The sequence below is a fragment of the Oncorhynchus clarkii genome, chromosome 17 (assembly GCF_045791955.1).
Source record: "Oncorhynchus clarkii lewisi isolate Uvic-CL-2024 chromosome 17, UVic_Ocla_1.0, whole genome shotgun sequence".
NCBI lineage: Eukaryota > Metazoa > Chordata > Actinopteri > Salmoniformes > Salmonidae > Oncorhynchus > Oncorhynchus clarkii.
The window spans coordinates 16143326-16168628 of record NC_092163.1 but is presented as its reverse complement, the minus strand read 5'-3'; the positions used below and the strand labels follow the sequence as shown (position 1 = coordinate 16168628).

The window sequence follows — 25303 nt, the reverse complement described above, 5'->3', positions numbered from 1 at the left end:
CATTTTGGGTGTCCGCGTGAAGACTGATGGCAAATCTTCTGGGTAAATGGGGGTAAATGGTACGGGACCCCGTCGTGCTCGGTGGAGGGCTGTGGATTCATGGAGGCAGGGGCAATTCCAACCCTGTGGTGAGACTAATCTATGCACATGTGCTGAGGCACTTCAGAAGACCAGATGCTGGGAGGAAACGCATGGAGATGCTTCAGCTCCAAAAAGCTCCTGGCGAGTGTGTTATTGCTTACAGACAATGACTGACACACACAGGAGGAAGAGACACACACACACACACACACACACACACACACTCTCACACACATTTCCGACCCCATGGCAAGGCTATTTCATGGGGGCCTAAGGTGCCATTTGTCAATGCCTTGGTTTGAGGCCAATCGATCCCCTCTCATAAGCAGTCCATTCTACACTACACTTCTCAGCTTCTAAGAGCCTTAGAGGCTTTACAAACCATTTATAAATCAGATTCATTGGACAAGCAACGCTAACAGGCCAAATGTAGTGTTTCTTTTTTATTATTGTTGATTTTGTTATTTTTGTGGTCACATTTTTTCATCATGAATAAACGTGTCTTGAGGCATGTTGTTGGTTTTGGATCCACTTCAGAAATCATGGCATTAACTGGCCATCAGCAAGTACTCTTGTAAAACCTCAATAGACACTCCATTATGAACAAATAAACGGACAGCTCTTTTTTTTTTTACTAGCTACGCTAGATGGTTGTTAGGACAAGAAAGTGCCGTTGTTTATTTCTTCTACTTCCCACATGTCAGACTGGCCAAAACACATGTTTTGCACTGTTTCTTTACCCAAGTCCTTCTTATTGAAACCAAAATGGCTCGTTTGAGTTTTTTTTATTGGCCCCAGCTCAGCGTTGCTCTCTCTGGGTTTCGCTGTCAGTTTATAAAGTCAGAAAGCTCAGAGCTGTGAGTGCAGCCCTTACTAATCCTCACTTGTTTACAATGCGCATCGGGCGGGAAAGTTTAAGAAGAAAAAGAGGACAAAAACTTTGATGGAAAGGCGCAAGTTCTTGTAAATAGTGTAATTGCGGCGGCACTACAGTATCTTATCCAAGCGGAGTGCTGCGTACACGATGTGCGCCAAGTGAACTTCCAGTAACGACAGAGTGTTGTGTTTTGCTTGGCAACCAGAAACCTCTTCTCTCTACATTTGGGGCCAATTGGTAACAGTCGTGGTAGGTAACTAGCTACAGGGGCCCAGGATTCTGAGTGTAAAGTGGAGCGCTCTGTCTGTCGTATCCTCAGGAGAAATCACTCGGGTAAGTGCAACGAGATGAGTGCCTAACGTGTCTGTTTGTGTTTGAAAAATAAGCATCTCTCTCTCTCTCTCTCTCTCTCTCTCTCTCTCTTTCTTTCTTTCTTTCTTTCTGTGTGTGTGTGTGTGTGTGTGTGTGTGTGTGTGTGTGTGTGTGTGCGCGCTCCCAGGCCATCGGATTTGGAAGGCATCCTACAATAACACACACAGTTAATACAGCGTGTCCTGGAGCCAGTGGGGTGTCACTGTTTAGAATGGTGCCCCAAAGCCGCAACAGCAAACCCAGTACAAATAAGTCAGCAACTTGGGTGTTTGAAGGGATATGACGAAGGTTGGGGAAGGGAGTAAGTTCTCTCTCATTCATCTGGGTGGGGGTGGGGGGGGGGGGGGGCAGACAGACACTCGGGGCATAGGACTGCTGCTGCTTTGCCTCTTCTACACACTCTGCCGTGACAGCTCCTGTTGGTGGTACTGGATGCCTATTGGCCCATGGCCCAACACCACATCCTGTGGAGGGTGAGACTGGGAAATCCCTCCCAGGATGCTGCGTTGACAGACCCCAGTACCTGAACCATTGCTTCACTCAGTTGCACTTCCTGCCCCTTGACGAACTCCATTCCATTTTGTAACTGGCGCCAAGGCCCCAGCTCTGCTCCTTTGGTCCCGAATGGCCTCCTTGTTTCTGTTAGTACCGGACCATAAGTATTGCTCTGCTTACAGTTGTGTAATAAAGTTGGATCTTGGATCTGGATGAGCAAGAACCGGTAATGTTGGACCCTGAGATCATATCCTCCAATCCTCATTGCCAGAGCCAGTGATAGGACACGGAAGGAGAACATTGTCCATGACAAACACTATTCCTCAAAGGGATTTCTTCTTCTTTGGTCTCCCAAAACAATTGGCCGTCCAATACTGAAACTAAGGCGTTCATCCTAGAACTCACTGTTCCCTATGTGCAGAGGAGAGGAAGTCTCTCAGTCTCTCCATCCAGATGACCATCCAACAGGGATGGAAATGAACCTGTTAACTATTGTGTCTTGAGACAGGAAGCTGGCATTGGATCTAAAGGCAATCAGGAACATTGTTTAGAGAAGCAGCGTAATTGTCTTGGACGGGAAATGATGGGACTCTGAGAGGGCGCAGTGTAGTCGGCCGCGGAGGAGAAAGTAAAGATGTGAGTGACGTCATTGCAGAACAACATCTGTTTTCCAGAGCCTTCGGCGGCGTCATGTTTCGTCAGAAGAATGTGGTCGGAGGTGTCCTACGGTGCACCAGTGTGGTTGGGGAATTGCTGTGTCAAATGACATCCCTCGTGGGCATGCCTACACCTTTCCTCCTCTGCAACCTGTACACAGGACAAAGACCAGAGAAGACTAGGGAAATGATACAACCTGAAAACAAACTCATGCGAGGGTGCTTTCCCTTCTTTGCATATAGTTGAGAAAGAGCTATAGAAAGAGAGGGAAGCAAGGTGACAATGGCGTGTTCCCTTCTGGAAGAGACAGGATTGCGCTGTTTATTTTGCTGTTTGGGAAGGAAAGTGTCTTCTTTTTTTTCCTTTCCAGAGCTGTGAACTTGGCCTGTCAGTTGACACATCCGTGTAATCTCAACAGCACTGCTGTCTCTGTCTTTTGGCTGCCAAACAACCACCCACCCACCCGGTCTTTCCCCCAAGCGACTGCGCCTGGAGTTTTTAATTGTGTTGTTAGCTAAACAAATGAGGTGACAATGTGAACCGTCGGTATCCATTAAGAACTTGCTAATTGCCTCCTGCATTTTCTTGGGGAATGTTGGAGAAAGGACATAAATATGTTTGCATAGGTTAATTAAGAAAAGTGTAGTTAGTTACTTGTGTATATTATTATGCTGATAGATTCATGTCTCTTTCCTCAGGGAAGGAAGAACACCGAAGTTGTCTTAATTGTGAAGGAAACTATTCTTGTTTGTTTTTTACCAATTCCTTTGACTTGCAATCACTTGTCCCTTCATTTAAAAAAGGTGGGAAATCGATGGCTCGTTGCCCATTTATCTGCATTGTATTAAAGTCTTTGATTCGAGTTTTTCTGTCAACTTTAGATTGCTGTTTTAGATTGGGCTTTCACATTGGTTTGTGTCTGTGGGGATGTGTGGGTGGAGAAATCCATTCATTCAACTTGTTGATGTGCTGCACACGGGATGGTAACTAGACACAAACAGCTGTGTCTCACCAAAGTCAAAGTGAGATACTGTCTAAGCAGACTCTTAGCAATAATGTCTCGCCTTGACTTTGGGCTGTATTCTAAAGAGAGCCTCATCACTGACATCGACAAAAGGCTCTGTTCGACCAGCGTGTTTACCATTGTTGGTCCTTGACGGGAGAGGGGGTTTAGTAAGGGGGTGTGGGATAAAATAGTTGGGAAGAGATTTTTGATGTACCCATTCCATGGCACATGGTTTATGAATTGATACTCAAAACAACGCCGGTTTCAAAACTTTGAATTTTTCAATTTAAATTACTATACAAAATTCTTGCAACTAATAGAATGTTATATATATGGGGGATACAATCTTCCCAGCTCTGCAGATTCTGCTGTGAGGAGGCAGAGTCATTAGATCATTTATTTTGGTATTGTCCATATGTAGCTCGTTTTTGGTCACAGGTCCAGGAATGGCTGAAGAATTACAACATTTGCCTAGAACTAACGCTGCAGACAGCAATACTGCGTGATTTGAAAAGCCATAGTCAATCAATCAATAATTTAATAATTATTTTAGCAAAAATGTTTATTTTTAATTTACAATTTGTAGAAGCTATGAGAATAGAAAGGTTCAATACGTTTGTGAAGCATCACAGCACAGTTGAAAAATATATGGCAAGTAGAAATCCAAAATGGAGGATATTGAGAGATGGATGGGAGGGGTTGAGTGGAGCTGAAGGGTGGGACTAATAACAAGATAACCAATGTAAAACATATGGGGTCTGTAAAATGTATATCGGTTCAGAACCTTTGTGAAATAGCACAGTTACAAATAGAAATCAAACTGGATGGACATCAGAAATAGAGGAAGGACTAAAAACAAACCAAATATAACTATTGTAAAATAGATTGTGTCTGTAAAATGTGTATAAGATGTATAAACTGAAGGTAGAAGCCTAAGTGTTTATTAGTTTACTCCAATCGGAGGAAGGGTGGTAGGGTTTGTGGGGAATAATAAAGGAATATTCTAAAAAAAAGTATGTTTGTCTATATAGGTATGTGTGTGTATATGTATGCATGCGTGTATGTATATGGATATATATATTTACCCAAAAAATATATGGGGGTCTGGAAATTATGCAGACAATTTCAATGATGGAAGCAACTATCTTTACACAATATTAAGCTGACCCACCCCTTAGGGGGAAAAAAAGGGGGTGCGGGATAGGGCGGTGATTGCAGACCTCAGCATACGTTCCACTGTTTCTGATGCTAGCGTTAGGTGCCTGCTCAGAGTTTAGAAAGATGGCTTCCTCTACTTACCAATGTGAAGGGGGGGGTTGCAAGCCGTCACTTACAGTGCACCGGATGACATTACTATGTGAGTATGAGCCTATGACTCTGTGCTCTCTCCCACACTGTGGGTTTGGAGGTTTATCCAGTGTAATAGCATTTAAAATAAACAACCTTAGTTTTGGAATAGGGCTTGCATTGTGGTGTGGCTGATAGGCCCAGTCCGAGCCATGGAGAGCAGCTGTCATGTATCGGAGTAACGTGCTACATTAGGAAATTGGGAATTATGTCTCTGGAGTGCGGCATGCGAAGAGGGAAAGCGAGTCGGCTCGTTCTTTGTGTATTTTTCATTTTTTGTGTACCTATCCCAAGGGGTAGCTGGTCAACTTGTAAGACCCTCTTGGTTTCTTTCTCTCTTTTTCGCTGCTCATAAATTGTTGCCTCATGCTAGGATGAGGTGGATGTCCCAGGAGATGTTTTACACATGGCCCTCTCACGTCTCTCCGTCGCCCCTTTCCTCTCTGCTCCGCACTTTGCTCCTTTAAACTGACTCTGCCTGACCCGCCTCACCCAAATTATCCCCAACTTAATTATCTGAGTTGGGCCGAAAGCAGGTTCAGTCAACCACTGATGACTCCACTTACCGAAGCATGTTTTCTCACTGGCGAAGGGGTGTCTCGAAACTAGGAAAGACAACTTACCTAGAGATAAGAATAGTCTGATTATGACCTTCAAACTCACTCGTGAGAATTTCATTATTTAGCCTAGTTGATGTTACGCAGGACGGATGCTAATTATATTGGAGTAATTTTGTAACTTGCTTGAAAACCCTCTCTTAGACATGTATGTCTGTCTCAGACATCAGAAAACAGGTAGTTTCCTGGAAATAAGAAAGCAGCTTGTTTGAGTTGGCAGCCAAAGGAGGACCTGTAGGTGAAAGACTTGCTTTCCTTTCCTGAAAATACTCCCAACTTGCCAAATCGGGTAATATGTGAACAGAGTTTCTGTCCGTTCAGTTGGTCTTTTTCTCCTCAGCCTCAGTTTGTTTAAAAAAAAATCTAAGTCCACAACACGTCACTGTTCGTGCCCCTAGCATTTTTTTAATTCTGTCAAAGGTTTGCTGGAGACTGGAGAGGACCTATCATCGAGGCTTGAGTTGAAAAAACGAAGAGCCAGTGCCACACAGCTACAGACGTACCCCCAAACGCTAAAGACGAAATGGATCATTTAGATTCTGTTTAGCAATAAATAATTTAATGTAGCACTCGATCAATGAGCCATGCTGTTTTGACACTTTTTCGCTCATATTTCTTCAGATATTTCTTCATGTTTGTGTTTCATTGTTGAGTAATTGGTTTACTCCGCCTATGAGTTGAATAGCAAGTACAGCAGTGGGAACATTTTCAAAGGCTCTCGCCGCTGAAACACAGTTCACTCAATGTCATACAAAAACAGTCTCTTGCAGCAAGTGAAGCGATTTAATATGTAAATGCTCACTGCATTTCCTAGGGAGCAAAACTGGTTGTGAAATGCCACTTTTTTAAATGACCAGTTTTACAATCATGTCAACCAGTTTTGCCTGCTGGGATTTTGCTGTGCTGTAGTGTTGGATGGCAGTGACCTAAGTCGTGGTCTCGGGTGGTCTCCAGCAGTTGTGGACTGCCATGGCTGTCATGTCACCATGGCAACTCGTCGTTATGAATCGCAGGCCTCCAGCTGGACGGCCTTCAAGACAGGAAGGCCTACTGTACTGCAGCAGCGCCCGGCTGGCGTCTGTTCCACGAGCAGCCGTTAAAACACAGTAGAGTCACTGATTAAATCCAGCATTGATTCAGGAAGTACTGAACGATTTTGAAAGGTAGAAGAGTGCTTTCACACATTCCCCCTATCGCTCTTGTCTTTTGTCTCGAGGGCTGTTTGAGGCTGCCGACAGCACCTATATCGGCTCTGTTTCCTTCCAAGTCCATAGCGTTTCTATAAAGGGTGATTTTATTAGCGAGTGCCGAGAGTATAGGACTGTTGGAGGTCTCTTAAATCTGAAAAGAATCATACTTTTAAAAAAAATCAAAAATGGTGGTCTTTGAGATGTACTTTAACTGATATTGAACTGAAGCATCGTTCCAACTAACTTTGTCACTTCTCTCTTTCCCTCTTAGAAATCATCGATGACCTCACCCACCTGGTGGACAAGACGGATGACCGGATCCGCAACGAGACACGAAGGGTTAAGCTGGTGGAGACTAAGTCGGCTTCCTGCGGTGAGCCCATCTTCCTTCTCTTTCTTCTCCAGGGTCGCTGCGGTCTGTTAGGCCATTTGATCTGCTCTGTGTTCCTAACCCAACTGTGATAAGTCTGTCTCTCATCCAGATTTATAAGCATTGGTCCCATCTCCCTTTTCTCTTTCTGCAGCTCTCAGTACAGTTCAGGGTGCTGTGAATGGCCTAGTAAAGGGAGCTTAGACCTTCAGTAATGGGAAAGCCAGACCCAAACTCCAAATGCACTCAGTTATGTGTTATATTGAGTCTCGGTCCTATAATCTTTTTACTCTCCAGGTAAGTCATTCATGATGGTTAAAGATCGTGTTGAAGAGCTCCTATCAGAACCATCTGAAGCTGCATTCTCTCAGAGTAGCTCCATCCATCGTAGTCCATTCAGCGATATCATTGCTGTGCCTCCCGGAAGCAGACTCGATGCTGCTTAATTGACCAGAAACAACGACATTGATGACACCGAAACACCACACAGTGGCGTGGGGATTGTCTATCACATCTACTACTCTCTGCTATAGAAAACAGTCCCACATAGGTCCCCCTATCCAATCCCCAGTCCCTTACTCTGTGAAAGGGGCTTCCAAGAGTCAGGCTGTAGTACAGACTCTGTAGTAAGTCAAAAAGCCTTTCTTGGTACCACTTTCAAAGGACTCCCGGGAGCCAGTCTGTAGTGTAGTAAGTCAGCACCACCCTCTCTTGTAACCAGTCTTTGATGGAGTTCAGTGGTTTACAGAGCTAAAGAGGAGCTGTGATGCTGTGTCAATGGGGCCCTCCCTCACCATTACCCCCCAATCCCCTTTAATTTGTTTAACTCGGCTCTTTGGTCTTTAGCCTTTACAAAGCCCGGCTTTCCTCTCTCAATGGCCACCCTGCTTCTTTCTCTCTGCTGGGAAAAAGATATGCCAGAGAGGGGAGGTCGCTAGGCTAGCTACCGTACAGCGAGAACAGGAATGTCCGACAAAGCTTGTTGGCGTCGTCAAGCTATGTTTGCCTTGTAAACGCCAGTCCCCGTCACCTTGGAGATGGTCGCATTGTTGCACCAGGAGCCCCCACTAACAGGCGAACAGTGGCGCGGAGATACAACCGTAAGATCTGGGGATGCGATGAACGCTCAGCTAATATAACATTTAATGCCATTTCTGTCCAGTCACCATGACACCCAGGGAAGGTTTGTTTGAAGATCTCAGAACTAGTGTCACCGGGCACATTGTGCTTACCCAGGAGTCAGTCTCTCTCTCTCTCTCTCGCTCTCTCTTTCTCACTCGTGCGCTCACATACATATCTGTCTGCGATCTATCTCAATGTTTTCTCCCTATCCCTTCTCTTCTGTACAGTGCCAATGCTTGGGAGGGGGGGGGGGGGGGTAGTTTGGGTGTCCCCACCCGCTCCATTCCTCCTTTTTCCATCCTCTCTTCTCCTGGTTTGTTTGACACTTGTCTTTGTCTCGTGCAAAGAAATAATTGAAACTAGAACACGCCACACATCTTTTGGAGTGTTTCTCCTCTTGTTCTTGGGTGTGTGTTGATGATTCCTGAGCCTGGGCTTTATTTGTTTTTGGAACCCAGCTCGTCCAAAGCCCAGGCTTGAGTGTTATGTCTTCCTTCTGTTCTCCTATGGGTGGGAAAGACTGGCTTTGACAAGGAGACGGGCATACTTGACATACTTTCTCTCATAAGAGAAGAAACATCCCAGATTATGCACAGTGGGGGCAGAATCCTGATTTAAGATTTTGGGATTTTAACTGTTAGGAGTTGCAGCATTTAGATGAATTACCTGCAGCAAACTCACATCTTCTTATACGTGTACTGATGGAACCTGAGGCTTTTGTTTGCAGTTGTGTCAATCTTTAATCAACCTCTTAGACCTTCTGCCAGAGACAAAACAAGGATAGAGAGATGAGTGACTGAGGACGCTGTGGAAAATCCATCCTACCTTTTGTGTTTTGTTGGCAAGCTGAAGGCTGGACGAGCACGGGCTGAACATGGTTAGGGGTCATCTCTCCGCTGAAGGGAGGAAGGACCCACATAGCATAACATACCGCCATGGATCCGTCCTGCAGCAACGGGACTGGGTCTCAGGGCAGGCTTGTGAAACCTCCTGGATCTTGTTGAGACATACTGAGAGTCGAGACACGAGCACATTACAAGTCCTCAAGCCATCAGTCTCACGGTGCTGAGGTTTATTGGGGAAGAGCCACAATCAGACCACAACACGGTTGTGGATTTCACCAGGATATATGGGTGACACGAAAAACGTTCAAGCTTTTAAAGCTAACTTGGGGTTAGCCTTTTTAAACCGTGTTTAAGCTTTGAGCAAAATGAGAACATTAAGGCTGCCCAATTAAAAGATGCAATAAAGTAAAGCCTACTTTTCAATGTCACTTCCCTTTACTGGGAAATGGGTAGTGAACAGGTTTTGAGGGGGGTAGGGGGCATTAGAAAGGCAGATGACCCCTTAGCACCAAAGGGCCCTAGGAGGGTGGTGTGAGTTTCCCAGGGCTTAAGTGTCTCATCAGGCAACGTGGGGGCAGACCTCTCGCCCTCTCTCCAATGGACTAATCCCATGGGCCTGCGGAGGCTGGAGGGAAACCCCACACACACACATACTCACAGACTCGAATCCCGCAGGTGGCTTGCATCTCAAGTAGGCCTGAATAGTTAGGGCTTTCGAGGGGTTGTCATTGAGGATAGGTAAATGTAACTTCATTTCACTGAATCCCTTTCAGCCTGTTAAGTAAACCTTGAATACTTTTGATGCCGATATGATCATTTTTTACTCGTCTCCCATGCCCTAGCATTCATTTCAGTGTTGGACCGAAAAAATACTGAAACAAACCATTCAAATCTGGGGCTGTACTAAAACAACGAAAGATCCAAGAGTTTTGTACGTATGACGGGGTTGATCCCATGACCTAGAGGGGGTAACAGGTCCCGAATGTCATGGTTTGTCACGTTAACAAATGCTTACCTCACCTTTACCACTGCTTTTTGGCTGGCAAGAGTGGAACATTGGATGGCTGTCAAACAATAGATCTGAAACAGCAGTCGCTTTACTGCTTATTTTTCAAACTACACAAGCATCCGACAGACTCGATCTGCCCCTCTGAAATGTGTTATTCCTCTGCGAACGCTTTTCATTTGACTGTATATTACTTCAACACGATGGTCATCAACGTGTTCTGAAGGGATATATTCATATTACAATGGAATTGCTGGAGGATAACTATCTACCATGGTGTGAGAAACCTGACAGTTTACAGTTAGAAAAGTGGTGACCTCGCAAACCATGTTAACATCAAATCGGTCTTTTGTGGCCGAAAAGCTATGAACCATAGGCAAAGGGTACGAACGGGGGAGGTGTGTGTGTTGGCGAGGGCAGAGACAGAAATACAAATTCCACCCGCATCCCTTCCTTTTCCCCACCAATTAGGATTTCTCTTACCGATCTGTCGGGAAATGCCAAAAAAGGGTGTACCCCAATCCTTCCTACTCTGCCCATCTCTAAAGCTCTTGGGGGGGGGTCACTTTGACTGCTGACTGCACTGTAAACCCCTTGGCTTCAATGGCGAAGCGTAGTCTCATCTATTTGGCCTGCAAATGTGATTGTTGTCATTGCTTCGTCAGGAGTAACTTATTTAGTTACTTAGCGGGACGGGGACTGTCCCAAAGAGAAGGGGAGGGAGTGTTAGTTGGGTGTCTGGGGGCTGACGTGACTGGGTGGTAGGGAACATATCGAAGAAGAAGATGACTTTATTATCCCAATGATGAACGTCTAACGTAATTTGACTTGTTTATCTGCCTACGCCCTCCGTCAAGTCGAGCTGAATGTAAAGATGACGGCATACTATCCTGTTTTAATATCCTTCACACTGAAGCGTAGTTAATTGTCGTGTGTGTGTGTGCGTGTGTGTATATTTCTCTTAAGTGTGAGGTGTTTAAAAAGCCATCATGAGGGCTGTTGGGAGGAATGTTCCCACTTGACATTTACGTTGTTGCGGCTCTGCTCACATGTGTAAGTTATCAAGTGGGGAGGTCCTGTCTCGATCAATGATCATTCGAAGAGGTCGGAGACTAGCATACTAGGCTTCAGACAGAGCTGTTTTATTGAAAGTTTGAAATAAAAACTTAGGAGAAGAAGGGGAAATAGGACTAGGATTAATTGGTTACATGTAGAGTATGGTGAATGTGCGTAGCCACTAAATTGTGCCTGCATCTCCTTCACTCAACTCAGACAGAGAGATATTTCCCTCTGAGGGATCTTTCCCTCAGTTTGGAACTGTTTAGTAGTGTATCCTTGCAGTAGCCATACCACCATATTCAATTAAGGAATCCTAAAAGTAGGAGAAAGTGTCGCAACCAACCAAGCTAACGAGTCATCCAGACCTTTGGACTCGCTGCTGCCACATCCAAGCTTCCTAGCCAAGTCCTATGTCTCATAAGAACATCTGATCTAGAATCAGGTTTGCCTTTTAGATCCAAAGGAACAAGATTCCACGGACGGACGGACGGGACGGACGGACGGGGGGCTGATCCTAGATTAGCAGTTCTACTCTGACTACGACGCAGGCAATTAGTTCAGCTTGGGTTCATCTTCCCCCCTATCTATCCCTGTGGACCAGACTGCAATTACGCTGCAGAGTAGAATGCACGACGAGAAAGCCAAAGTATGAAAGAAATGTTAACCAAAAGTGAAAAGTCCGGGAGGGGAAATACCAGCTCGCATGCGAAATGACCACGGACAACTTGAGTCAGCCAGAGACTGTCGACAGCCATCAAGACATCAGATTCTCCAGGATGCAGTTGTTTGAAAACTTCACCCGATGGTGATGCCATTCAAGGAGAAACACGAGAGAGAGGAAAATGTGGCTAAACGTGTCCTTGGAGTTTTCCGTATCTACTGTAATGTGTGGCATGAAGTTGGGAGAGAAATCCCCCTAGCTGCCATGAAAGCTGACCACGGTTGAGAGGTATGACACTTGACACCAGCCATCCACCAGTCCTTTTATTCTTACCAACACCTTAGAAAGGTTTCAGGATTTGAAACAGCTGTAGGTTAGATGACAACAGACTAGCCGAGACAACTGGAAAACCCATTGAACGGTGGTTGTCGGCTTATATGCAAACACAGAATAACTATCGATTTTACAGTCTTGATAATAAATGTTGGTCTTGAACTTTTTGAATAGTTTTTCTATATTTTCTTTATTATCTTGGCCATGATAAAAACTTTAATTTGATCTGTGTCTATATCATTTTCAGGTCCTGTTGGGTAAGAAGCTTTTGATTTAAGTGTGAGGTAGCTAGAGTATAATCTTTCAAGTCTCCTCTGTCTCCACAGCATTGGTGGAAAAACATTGATTACCCTCTCTCTCCAGTGAAGTCAGATCTGGAACACATGCCCACCGCAGCGTGATCTGTGCCAATAAACCTGTCACAGTTCTAGATTGCATATAAACGTGTATTAAGTCATCTTGGTGAAAATGTGCAGGTAATATGAGGGTACTAGCCTAAACACAGGGGCACAGCAAGGATTTATAAAATTGGGTAGGGCCAAAGGTCTGAGCTAACTAGATAAAGGCCTAGGCCTACCTTTTTCAAGTTTACTGATTGGTTGCTTTTCCACCACCTGTTCCTTTGGTCTGTGGCTGTCTTAGCCTGATCAGAAGAATTTAGGCAATGTGTAGAATTCCCTGTCTATGTAACTAGCATGCACTGTACCTGTCTATGTGCTGTAACTACTCTGCATTAGGTACACTTTGTAAAGTTGTTGATTGTTTGAGTTTCTGTCGAGTTTCCCCCCCTACAGTACTTATCCTTCGGTTTGTGTTTCTATTCTTGTTTCAGGGATGCTGGTGGTGATAGTTCTCCTGCTCATTGCTATAGTGGTGGTTGCTGTGTGGCCCACCTAACGAAGAGGCTGAGGGGAGCGTTTTGGACGTCGCACCATCCGTCGGATGACCACTGAGACTGCGTGGAGAGCCTACAGGGGAGACGAGGCGCAGAGGCACTTATGCAGGTATGTATCAAGCGCGCTGATTTAGGACCAGGTTTGCCTTTTATATCCCAATGAATAAAATGACATAGACAAGGCAGACTTGATTCTAGATCAGCACTCCTACACTGAGACGCTTGATACATACGGCCCCAGTGCTTCCAAGCCCTCTAACATACCACCCCTGTGCCCTGTTAAACACACACATACACTAATAATGACACACACACGCTCTTCCACCTCCCTCCCTCTATATTTCCTCTCTCCTTTCCCCTTGTATGAAAACCGGGTGCATTGTACTGTTCTCCACTGTACCTGGACACTTGGAGAGTTGAGCCTTGGCTTATGGGGAACCAGCAACAATGTTTTCTTTTCGTACGTGGGTGTTGGTTGGGTAAAGGGTAGCACTGACCTACTGTAGGACCTCCCATGGGGGGGGGGGGACTTTTTCTTTCCTAATTCTGTCTGTGGGCTGAGAGGTCCGGGGTTCCGGGTCGCTAATTCTGCTAGCTTAGCAATTCACTCACCCATATCATCTCTCACATATCTGCATATTAAGTATTATTATTATATTTACCCACTAGCGGTTCTAATGGTATCATTTGTCTTGGGATTTGATCATGTTTATAGGATAATGCCAGCCAAAACAAATAACACGTATGACTGTGTCACTTTTTAACATGAAGGTGAATCCGTTTAGCTTAATGCAATCTTGTCATTTCTAATAAACAACATTTACAGTTAACAGCACAATCCATGGACTCCTTGGTGTAAAGACATTCGTGTTATATAATATTGGTAATCTACTAAGGATAATGTACTGTATCTATAGCATACTCTGCGTTCTTCCACTATGTCAATTTAAAAGCCTTGCAGATGCTCCAAAAGGTTGGGAGATGCTTGCTTGCCGTGTGAACAGTCTAGATATCCCACTACTGGTCTGTGTGAACAGTATAGGTATCCCACTACTGGTCTGTGTGAACAGTCTAGCTATCCCACTACTGGTCTGTGTGAACAGTATAGCTATCCCACTACTGATCTGTGTGAACAGTCTAGCTATCCCACTACTGGTCTGTGTGAACAGTATAGATATCCCACTACTGGTCTGTGTGAACAGTCTAGATATCCCACTACTGGTCTGTGTGAGCAGTCTAGATATCCCACTACTGGTCTGTGTGAACAGTATAGCTATCCTACTACTGGTCTGTGTGAACAGTATAGATATCCCACTACTGGTCTGTGTGAACAGTATAGATATCCCACTACTGGTCTGTGTGAACAGTCTAGATATCCCACTACTGGTCTGTGTGAACAGTCTAGATATCCCACTACTGGTCTGTGTGAACAGTATAGCTATCCCACTACTGGTCTGTGTAAACAGTCTAGCTATTCCACTACTGGTCTGTGTGAACAGTCTAGATATCCCACTACTGGTCTGTGTGAACAGTCTAGATATCCCACTACTGGTCTGTGTGAACAGTCTAGATATCCCACTACTGGTCTGTGTGAACAGTATAGCTATCCCACTACTGGTCTGTGTGAACAGTCTAGATATCCCACTACTGGTCTGTGTGAACAGTATAGCTATCCTACTACTGGTCTGTGTGAACAGTCTAGATATCCCACTACTGGTCTGTGTGAACAGTATAGCTATCCTACTACTGGTCTGTGTGAACAGTCTAGATATCCCACTACTGGTCCGTGTGAACAGTATAGCTATCCTACTACTGGTCTGTGTGAACAGTATAGCTATCCCACTACTGGTCCGTGTGAACAGTATAGCTATCCTACTACTGGTCTGTGTGAACAGTATAGCTATCCCACTACTGGTCCGTGTGAACAGTATAGCTATCCTACTACTGGTCTGTGTGAACAGTATAGCTATCCTACTACTGGTCTGTGTGAACAGTCTAGATATTCTACTACTGGTCTGTGTGAACAGTCTAGATATCCTACTACTGGTCTGTGTGAACAGTATAGCTATCCTACTACTGGTCTGTGTGAACAGTCTAGATATCCCACTACTGGTCCGTGTGAACAGTATAGCTATCCTACTACTGGTCTGTGTGAACAGTATAGCTATCCCACTACTGGTCCGTGTGAACAGTATAGCTATCCTACTACTGGTCTGTGTGAACAGTATAGCTATCCTACTACTGGTCTGTGTGAACAGTATAGCTATCCTACTACTGGTCTGTGTGAACAGTATAGCTATCCTACTACTGGTCTGTGTGAACAGTCTAGATATCCCACTACTGGTCCGTGTGAACAGTATAGCTATCCTACTACTGGTCTGTGTGAACAGTATAGCTATCCCACTACTGGTCCGTGTGAACAGTATAGCTATCCTACTACTGGTCTGTGTGAACAGTATAGCTATCCCACTACTGGTCCGTGTGAACAGTATAGCTATCCTACTACTGGTCTGTGTGAACAGTATAGCTATCCTACTACTGGTCTGTGTGAACAGTATAGCTATCCCACTACTGGTCTGTGTGAACAGTCTAGCTATTCCACTACTGGTCTGTGTGAACAGTCTAGATATCCCACTACTGGTCTGTGTGAACAGTCTAGATATCCCACTACTGGTCCGTGTGAACAGTATAGCTATCCTACTACTGGCCTGTGTGAACAGTATAGCTATCCTACTACTGGTCTGTGTGAACAGTATAGCTATCCTACTACTGGTCTGTGTGAACAGTCTAGATATCCCACTACTGGTCCGTGTGAACAGTATAGCTATCCTACTACTGGTCTGTGTGAACAGTATAGCTATCCCACTACTGGTCCGTGTGAACAGTATAGCTATCCTACTACTGGTCTGTGTGAACAGTATAGCTATCCCACTACTGGTCCGTGTGAACAGTATAGCTATCCTACTACTGGTCTGTGTGAACAGTATAGCTATCCTACTACTGGTCTGTGTGAACAGTATAGCTATCCCACTACTGGTCTGTGTGAACAGTCTAGCTATTCCACTACTGGTCTGTGTGAACAGTCTAGATATCCCACTACTGGTCTGTGTGAACAGTCTAGATATCCCACTACTGGTCTGTGTGAACAGTCTAGATATCCCACTACTGGTCTGTGTGAACAGTCTAGATATCCCACTACTGGTCTGTGTGAACAGTATAGCTATCCCACTACTGGTCTGTGTGAACAGTCTAGATATCCCACTACTGGTCTGTGTGAACAGTATAGCTATCCTACTACTGGTCTGTGTGAACAGTCTAGATATCCCACTACTGGTCTGTGTGAACAGTATAGCTATCCTACTACTGGTCTGTGTGAACAGTCTAGATATCCCACTACTGGTCCGTGTGAACAGTATAGCTATCCTACTACTGGTCTGTGTGAACAGTATAGCTATCCCACTACTGGTCTGTGTGAACAGTCTAGATATTCTACTACTGGTCTGTGTGAACAGTCTAGATATCCTACTACTGGTCTGTGTGAACAGTATAGCTATCCTACTACTGGTCTGTGTGAACAGTCTAGATATCCCACTACTGGTCCGTGTGAACAGTATAGCTATCCTACTACTGGTCTGTGTGAACAGTATAGCTATCCCACTACTGGTCCGTGTGAACAGTATAGCTATCCTACTACTGGTCTGTGTGAACAGTATAGCTATCCCACTACTGGTCCGTGTGAACAGTATAGCTATCCTACTACTGGTCTGTGTGAACAGTATAGCTATCCTACTACTGGTCTGTGTGAACAGTATAGCTATCCTACTACTGGTCTGTGTGAACAGTCTAGATATCCCACTACTGGTCCGTGTGAACAGTATAGCTATCCTACTACTGGTCTGTGTGAACAGTATAGCTATCCCACTACTGGTCCGTGTGAACAGTATAGCTATCCTACTACTGGTCTGTGTGAACAGTATAGCTATCCCACTACTGGTCCGTGTGAACAGTATAGATATCCCACTACTGGTCCGTGTGAACAGTATAGCTATCCCACTACTGGTCCGTGTGAACAGTATAGCTATCCTACTACTGGTCTGTGTGAACAGTATAGCTATCCCACTACTGGTCCGTGTGAACAGTATAGCTATCCTACTACTGGTCTGTGTGAACAGTATAGCTATCCTACTACTGGTCTGTGTGAACAGTATAGCTATCCCACTACTGGTCTGTGTGAACAGTCTAGCTATTCCACTACTGGTCTGTGTGAACAGTCTAGATATCCCACTACTGGTCTGTGTGAACAGTCTAGATATCCCACTACTGGTCTGTGTGAACAGTCTAGATATCCCACTACTGGTCTGTGTGAACAGTATAGCTATCCCACTACTGGTCTGTGTGAACAGTCTAGATATCCCACTACTGGTCTGTGTGAACAGTATAGCTATCCTACTACTGGTCTGTGTGAACAGTCTAGATATCCCACTACTGGTCTGTGTGAACAGTATAGCTATCCTACTACTGGTCTGTGTGAACAGTCTAGATATCCCACTACTGGTCCGTGTGAACAGTATAGCTATCCTACTACTGGTCTGTGTGAACAGTATAGCTATCCCACTACTGGTCTGTGTGAACAGTCTAGATATTCTACTACTGGTCTGTGTGAACAGTCTAGATATCCTACTACTGGTCTGTGTGAACAGTATAGCTATCCTACTACTGGTCTGTGTGAACAGTCTAGATATCCCACTACTGGTCCGTGTGAACAGTATAGCTATCCTACTACTGGTCTGTGTGAACAGTATAGCTATCCCACTACTGGTCCGTGTGAACAGTATAGCTATCCTACTACTGGTCTGTGTGAACAGTATAGCTATCCCACTACTGGTCCGTGTGAACAGTATAGCTATCCTACTACTGGTCTGTGTGAACAGTATAGCTATCCTACTACTGGTCTGTGTGAACAGTATAGCTATCCTACTACTGGTCTGTGTGAACAGTCTAGATATCCCACTACTGGTCTGTGTGAACAGTCTAGATATCCCACTACTGGTCTGTGTGAACAGTATAGCTATCCCACTACTGGTCCGTGTGAACAGTATAGCTATCCTACTACTGGTCCGTGTGAACAGTATAGCTATCCCACTACTGGTCCGTGTGAACAGTATAGATATCCCACTACTGGTCCGTGTGAACAGTATAGCTATCCCACTACTGGTCCGTGTGAACAGTATAGCTATCCTACTACTGGTCTGTGTGAACAGTATAGCTATCCCACTACTGGTCCGTGTGAACAGTATAGCTATCCTACTACTGGTCTGTGTGAACAGTATAGCTATCCTACTACTGGTCTGTGTGAACAGTATAGCTATCCCACTACTGGTCTGTGTGAACAGTCTAGCTATTCCACTACTGGTCTGTGTGAACAGTCTAGATATCCCACTACTGGTCTGTGTGAACAGTCTAGATATCCCACTACTGGTCTGTGTGAACAGTCTAGATATCCCACTACTGGTCTGTGTGAACAGTATAGCTATCCCACTACTGGTCTGTGTGAACAGTCTAGATATCCCACTACTGGTCTGTGTGAACAGTATAGCTATCCTACTACTGGTCTGTGTGAACAGTCTAGATATCCCACTACTGGTCTGTGTGAACAGTATAGCTATCCTACTACTGGTCTGTGTGAACAGTCTAGATATCCCACTACTGGTCTGTGTGAACAGTATAGCTATCCTACTACTGGTCTGTGTGAACAGTATAGCTATCCCACTACTGGTCTGTGTGAACAGTCTAGATATTCTACTACTGGTCTGTGTGAACAGTCTAGATATCCTACTACTGGTCTGTGTGAACAGTATAGCTATCCTACTACTGGTCTGTGTGAACAGTCTAGATATCCCACTACTGGTCCGTGTGAACAGTATAGCTATCCTACTACTGGTCTGTGTGAACAGTATAGCTATCCCACTACTGGTCCGTGTGAACAGTATAGCTATCCTACTACTGGTCTGTGTGAACAGTATAGCTATCCCACTACTGGTCCGTGTGAACAGTATAGCTATCCTACTACTGGTCTGTGTGAACAGTATAGCTATCCTACTACTGGTCTGTGTGAACAGTATAGCTATCCTACTACTGGTCTGTGTGAACAGTCTAGATATCCCACTACTGGTCTGTGTGAACAGTCTAGATATCCCACTACTGGTCTGTGCGAACAGTATAGCTATCCCACTACTGGTCTGTGTGAACAGTATAGCTATCCCACTACTGGTCGGAGCTTGGTGGTCTAAAGCTATTCGATTTACACCCAGCATGCTTAGCCCTCTACTGTACTTCCCTAAGTCACAAATGGAGCTGTTGATAGAAGTGTGTATGTTTACACCCAGGACTCCGGCTTCAGAGACCTAAGGCAAACATTGAATGATTTAAGACGATAGAGAAAGAGAGGCAGAAGAGAAAAAGAACGAGTCACACTAGTGGCGACTTAACAGGAGTTTATTTCAACTGAATTCTGGATTTAGTTCTACCAGCTTGGTGTTCAGTAGTTATTGTTTCCTTCTTAAAATCACAAACATCTAAACAACCACAAACAAGTAGCAAAAAAAAAGACAGAATAAAATCCACAATGTCTCGTGTCATTAAATATATCCATATATAATAACCATAATATATTAGTACACATTGTAAAACAAACATCGCAAAAAAATGGTTTTGCAAAGGCCAACACAGCTAAACAACATTTACAATTAAAAAGTATGAACAAAAGCAACGTTTTGACAGGTCTGCGGTAGTCATATTTCATCAAAGCGGAGGACATTGTCAATCCATTGCCTGGAAAACTGATCTAAAATGTACATCATGGGGATACAGAGACAGAATGGGAAAAACGATTGAGGTTTGATTATTTACTATGTGCCAAACAGAAATACATTTACATTTAATGTCACGAGTATGGATATAACGATGAAAGGAAGTAACATGTAAATATATGTATAAATACGTGTAATATGTCATCTGTAATATTTCAATACACCAGCACAAAGCATGTGTATTTATATGACTGATCTGTACACAGAGAGAAACCGTATGGAACACAGATGCTGGCAATCAGACACTCAATGTACATCTGATTGGTTTGAAATTAAAGAAAGATGTGGTTTTTAATTCATTTGGGGATAATCAGGTGATTGAATTACAGGATTTCCCCCCCTCCTAGTCCTCGTTTCGCCCTCTTCGAATCGTTCTGAACTGAATTAATTTGACAGCCTTGTAAGAGACATTGAAGAATGTCTGCAGCTGTTGAATAGCTGCTGCTACGGCATCCATATTAGGAAGACCACTGAAAGGTTTGCTTGAAATCTGATGACTTGCTAATATGGATGCCGGACACCACTCAAGACAGAATTTTCAAGAACTCTAGAGTGGCAGGCAGTCCAGCTTGTAACATGTATATCTGATGCACAAGGGTGAGGTCTATGGATGGTTAAGTGGGGGGAGAAGGGGTATGAAGCCTAATAATGACTAATAATGCTTGTGTAATAATGTTTGGAACAGTCCACTGTCCGTCAGAGGTAAACTGCACTCTTACATTTCTCTTGCCTCAATACAACAAGAACATCAATACTGTTCTTAGGTGTGCACTCTGTCCGTTCTCTTTGCTAAAATCTACAACCAATAAATTGAAGTTAATAATAGTTTTATTATCTAGATCATTTTCACATAAAAATACTACCTATACAGATTTTTTATTGTTGACTGACAATCCTTTTTTTAGTACCTTGAGGAAGAGGCTTGTTTCAATTACAAATGCTTGACACATTGTGATAAAAAAAAAAATTGCATCCAAATAGTGTGAATTTAACACGACACAGAAACAATTCTGTGCCGATTGGTGAATAGCCTACAATATTAGTAAATATTGTTCCTAGGGAGAGGTCGTATACATATGTACATTGTAACGCTTTCAATTCAATATGTACCAATATCTCACTGCTTGGTTAACGTTCTCTGAAAACAATCAGATGTGTGTTGTCCACACACAGGGCCTAGTGTGGTAGCTAGTCTATTTGAAACCTTAGGTATGACAAGGTTTTATATTCACATCATTGCAAATGCTTCCTTTTGGTTTTGTGTAAAGCATGTGTACTATGTTATAATAGTAATGTGAATTCATATTTCATAAATGTACACCTTCGATATCAAATAAAAAAAAACATCTATATACTAAATCTGGGCAACATGGGGAAGAACCGCACTGCTTTCTGTCTCTTAGAAGGACTGGCTCCAAAATCACTCGATCATTATATATATACTGAACAAAAAAATAAAAGCAACATGTGAAGTGTTTTATGAGCTGAAATAAAAGATCCCAGAAATGTTCCATACGCACAAAAAGCTTATTTCTCTCAAATTTTGTGCACACATTTGTTTACCGCCCTGTTAGTGAGCATTTCTTGTTTACCAAGATAATCCATCCACAAGACCGGTGTGGCATATCAAGAAGCTGATTAAACAGCATGATACACAGGTGCACCTTGTGCTGGGGACAATAAAAGGCAGTTTTGTCACACAACACAATGCCACATGTGTCATGTTTTGAGGGAGCATGCAATTGGCATGCTGACTGCAGGAATGTCCACCAAAGCTGTTGCCAGAGAATTTAATGTTCATTTCTCTACCACATCTGGCTTTCTCACATGCGGGATCGTCTGAGATCAGCCACCAGGACAGCTGATGAAACTGAGGAGGACTTTTATCTGTAATAAAGCGCTTTTGTGGGGAAAAAGTAATTCTGATTGGCTGCGCCCCTGCCCAGTCATGTGAAATCCATAGATTAGGGCCTAATTCATTTATTTCAGTTGACTAATTTCCTTATATTGAATTGTAACTCTGTAAAATCATTAATTATTGCATGTTGCACTTATGTTTGTTCAGTATAATTGAACCAAACATTGATAAAATATTAAAACAAGTGATCCTAAATAGAGATTGAAGATCCTAAACTGAAATCTGGTTGTTATTGTTCTAATAGCAGGAGTCTTTGTGGAATCCCAGACCTTTTGAATGCAGTCCATCATCTTCTTGGGAATCCAGCAATAGTATTATTAAAAACACTAACCATGAAATTAGACAGCAGCACCAGTCAAAAAGAGAGTAAGGACACGGTGTCCATATTAGGACATCAACTCATCTGACGCTGTCCTAATATGGACGCCATGTATTTGACATAAGAACCATCCTTTTTGGAGACAGGTTGACATGCAGTTTGAAACTGTACACGAGTGTGTTATTCACCACAATTCACAATGAACATTCATTCATTTCAGATCATTCTGAACACTGATACCGGACAAAGAGAAATGTGTAGATTTAAAATAATATCCTCGATTAAGCTTAGTTAACAATGCTGGAGTCAAATATTTTGTACACCTTTTAAGAATGGACATTCATTTTCTTTCTTCCCATTTCACTGTCTGCATCTAGGGGCCAACATTCAATCAAATGTACAATATGTCACACCCGTGATATAATAAAAAAACGTAGCTAGTTACTGTGCGTTTTATGTCACATACACATACGACCAGGCGAAGCGCAAGGCAACCTATTTGATAATACATGAAACGTGCATTTCCAAGGCGAAGAACCAATGTTATTTTATGGCACTTTTTACTGCACTGCCAATAGGATACACAATTTCAACACAAAAAAAAAGTTGAAGTGAGGACGTTTGACGATGCAGGCTGGTTTGTCAGTGATATTATTAGCTGACCCTAAAAACGACAGAAAACAGAGCTTGTGATAATGCAGTGGCTTGATTGGTGGTGTCTTCGCACCAGCACAAAATGCTCATAAAATAGGGTTATGAAATATCAATATGAAAAAAAATGAAAACACAAATAACTTTATATATACTGGTAATAGGTGCAAACTTGGCAAATCCACAGAGACAAATCTCGAAGGAAAAAACAACGAAGCAATGACACCTGCAGCGTGAGCTCCTTCACAAAAGTCCACTAGAAAAGATCTCCTCAATAATATTCTCTTCGTGCTTCTACTCGAAAAAGTAGCGACAACGCACAGGCCCTTTCTGTCCTTCCTCAGTCTCCCTCTCTCTCCTCTCGTCCTTTTTCAACACCCACTCATCCGTTCTCCTGTCCCGCGTTCCATTCCCTCACTCCAGGCGTCGTCCGTACTTTCCGCCTATGCCTTCTTGCACTTGCCTTTCTTCTCACGTTGCTGGAACTTCCTCAGCCGACGGGCCCATGTGTCTCTCCACTGGATGACCAGGGAGCCCTTATCGGCCACCACTCCAGACTGCCCTGGAGAATCCTCATTGTTACCCAGGAGCAGGTACTTCTTCCCGGTCTTGATCTTTGGACACTTGCACGCCACATCCTTGGCCCTGACCCACAGGAACTGGTCGCCGCGGCGGATGCGGCTCTCGCCCTGCTTGTAGACAGAGATGATGTTGACGGTGAACTTCCACCACTCGCCCGCCTTGTCCGCCTTCAGAATGTGCACCTGGACAGCTGGGGAGGGGGGAGAGAGAGACTTTAAGCAACAAGTTATTTACAATGTAATTTTGTTATGTCTTTGTGTGCGACTCAATACTAGCATTATAATTTCCTGCTCAATGGGATACACAGTACAGTGCTGTTATTCCTATCTCTATCACTGGGGTTCGTGCCTGTATCACAGACTTCAATTACAACCCCATCCATGTCCTCTTGGCACAAAAGAGCAACCCGGTCCTTATCGTCTGCTCCATTCCTTCCTGCTATCCTGACTGTGACCTTGCTCTTTTTCTCTAGACCGACAAGCCATGATCCCAGCAACAGTTACTATGTCACCCTGGGACAAAATAATTCAGTTTGACCGAGTCAGACATTTCCCATGGAATCCCTTTTCCTTCTTGCAAAAGCTTTGCCAAGACATCTCTCTCTCATCTCTCTCTCTCTCTGGCCGTTCTGTATGACTGGAGGGAGGGGAAAGTGCTAGTGTGACTGTATCCACTACAGATGCAGGATCTTAATTTAATCACCCTGTTGCAGGTGAAGTTTCCTGCAACATAGGACATTTAAAACTTGTAGCGTCTTTGAGTTTTAAAAAGGTTTCTAATGTTTGTAATTTACACTTTGTAATTTCAGATTTGATGTTCCCTTACAATACAAAAATGTCCATTAATTATAATTGACATAGTAATTTACATTTCCTGTTGCTGTAGGATTATTTTCCTGCTCTAGGAGACTGGCTCATATTAAGATCCTACATCTGTAAGTCTAGTATGGGTATCAGACAGACAGTGAAGCAGGCAATACTGACGCCGGGTAGCCTGCTGTCTGTAGCTGAATCCTCTAGCTCTTAGTCCTCTGTGTCCACTGGTCCATGTGCGTCTCCAGTCAGCGCTACTGGCTCCACAGACTAGCACCATGAGACGCTGTGATCTCCACTGTCCAAGCGGCATTACAGGGCACTGAAAACACCATAACTGACAAAGCCTCAAGGGTAGGGTTCTGTTCTATTCTCTTTATATAAAAAAAGTGAGGTTGGCTTCTCCATTTGGCGCTGATTCTAGTGGAGTCATCAGCAACTACCTACTCAACCGGCCCCAGTGGACAGGAGACTGGACCTGTAACCTAACCAGACGCCCATCAGAAGCTTGTATCCTCCAAGGGAAATGCTGTCAAGACAAAGTCGTCCGGTAGCAGATCCAGCTCCACGTCCATTATAGATGTCAGGGGATTTGGGCCGTGATTAAGAGGCAGGGATGGGCTGTGAGGAGATGGGTTTTGGGGGGAGCAGCTCTGTGATAGTATGAAGAGAGCACTACGTTGACAATATGTTCCATTGCTCACCAACAGCTCTCAAAAGCAGCATAGATCACCTTAAAATGTAACCTCCTATACACACAAACTGACTATCACTGAGCGTGAATGTAATGGCTCTCTCAATGGCTCCAAATGAGACGTGTCCTGCACTGCACTGCAGATTTGACGCCATGCATGGTAGATCACAGGGTTATCAAATAGGGCCCTGGTGTTATTTTCTGCTAGCATTAGCATTCCTGGTGTATTTTACTGTCACTATTAGCATGGGCATTGGTTGAACTGGCAGTTGACCTGGTGGTGAACCCTATTGGTGCCCTCTGTCACCCTGTCCTTCCCTGGTGTCACCACTGGAAGGCGCTCTCTGTTTGTGTCTGCACAACCCTGTGAAACCCTGAGAGACCAAACTGTAAATAACTGAACCTATTGTTAAGCCCTGTTCCACTGTCATTTCAGGCCTTTTGTATGGAGAAATTGCTGTATCCAAGTGGTTCTCTATGGGGGTTGGAGTGTGTCTGCATATTATCCAGCATAGAACCAAGGCA

The 25303-nt window shown here is 44.0% G+C and overlaps 2 protein-coding genes across 3 annotated transcripts in view; one reads left to right on the top strand and one right to left on the bottom strand.

The window, feature by feature from the left end:
* Positions 1-13771, top strand: part of LOC139369597 (syntaxin-8-like) — a 42618-nt gene extending 28847 nt beyond the window's left edge. The window contains exons 7-8 of the mRNA XM_071108851.1: positions 6914-7015; positions 12871-13771. Of these exons, the coding sequence (XP_070964952.1) occupies positions 6914-7015; positions 12871-12935 (167 nt within the window). The 3' untranslated portion in view covers positions 12936-13771. The remainder of the gene's footprint in view (positions 1-6913; positions 7016-12870) is intronic.
* Positions 13772-19412: 5641 nt separating this feature from the next.
* LOC139370340 (netrin-1) overlaps positions 19413-25303 on the bottom strand; it is a 108365-nt gene continuing 102474 nt past the window's right edge. For both annotated transcript variants that reach the window (XM_071109766.1, XM_071109765.1), the window contains one exon: positions 19413-23462. In XM_071109766.1, the coding sequence (XP_070965867.1) occupies positions 23134-23462 (329 nt within the window). In that variant the 3' untranslated portion in view covers positions 19413-23133. The remainder of the gene's footprint in view (positions 23463-25303) is intronic.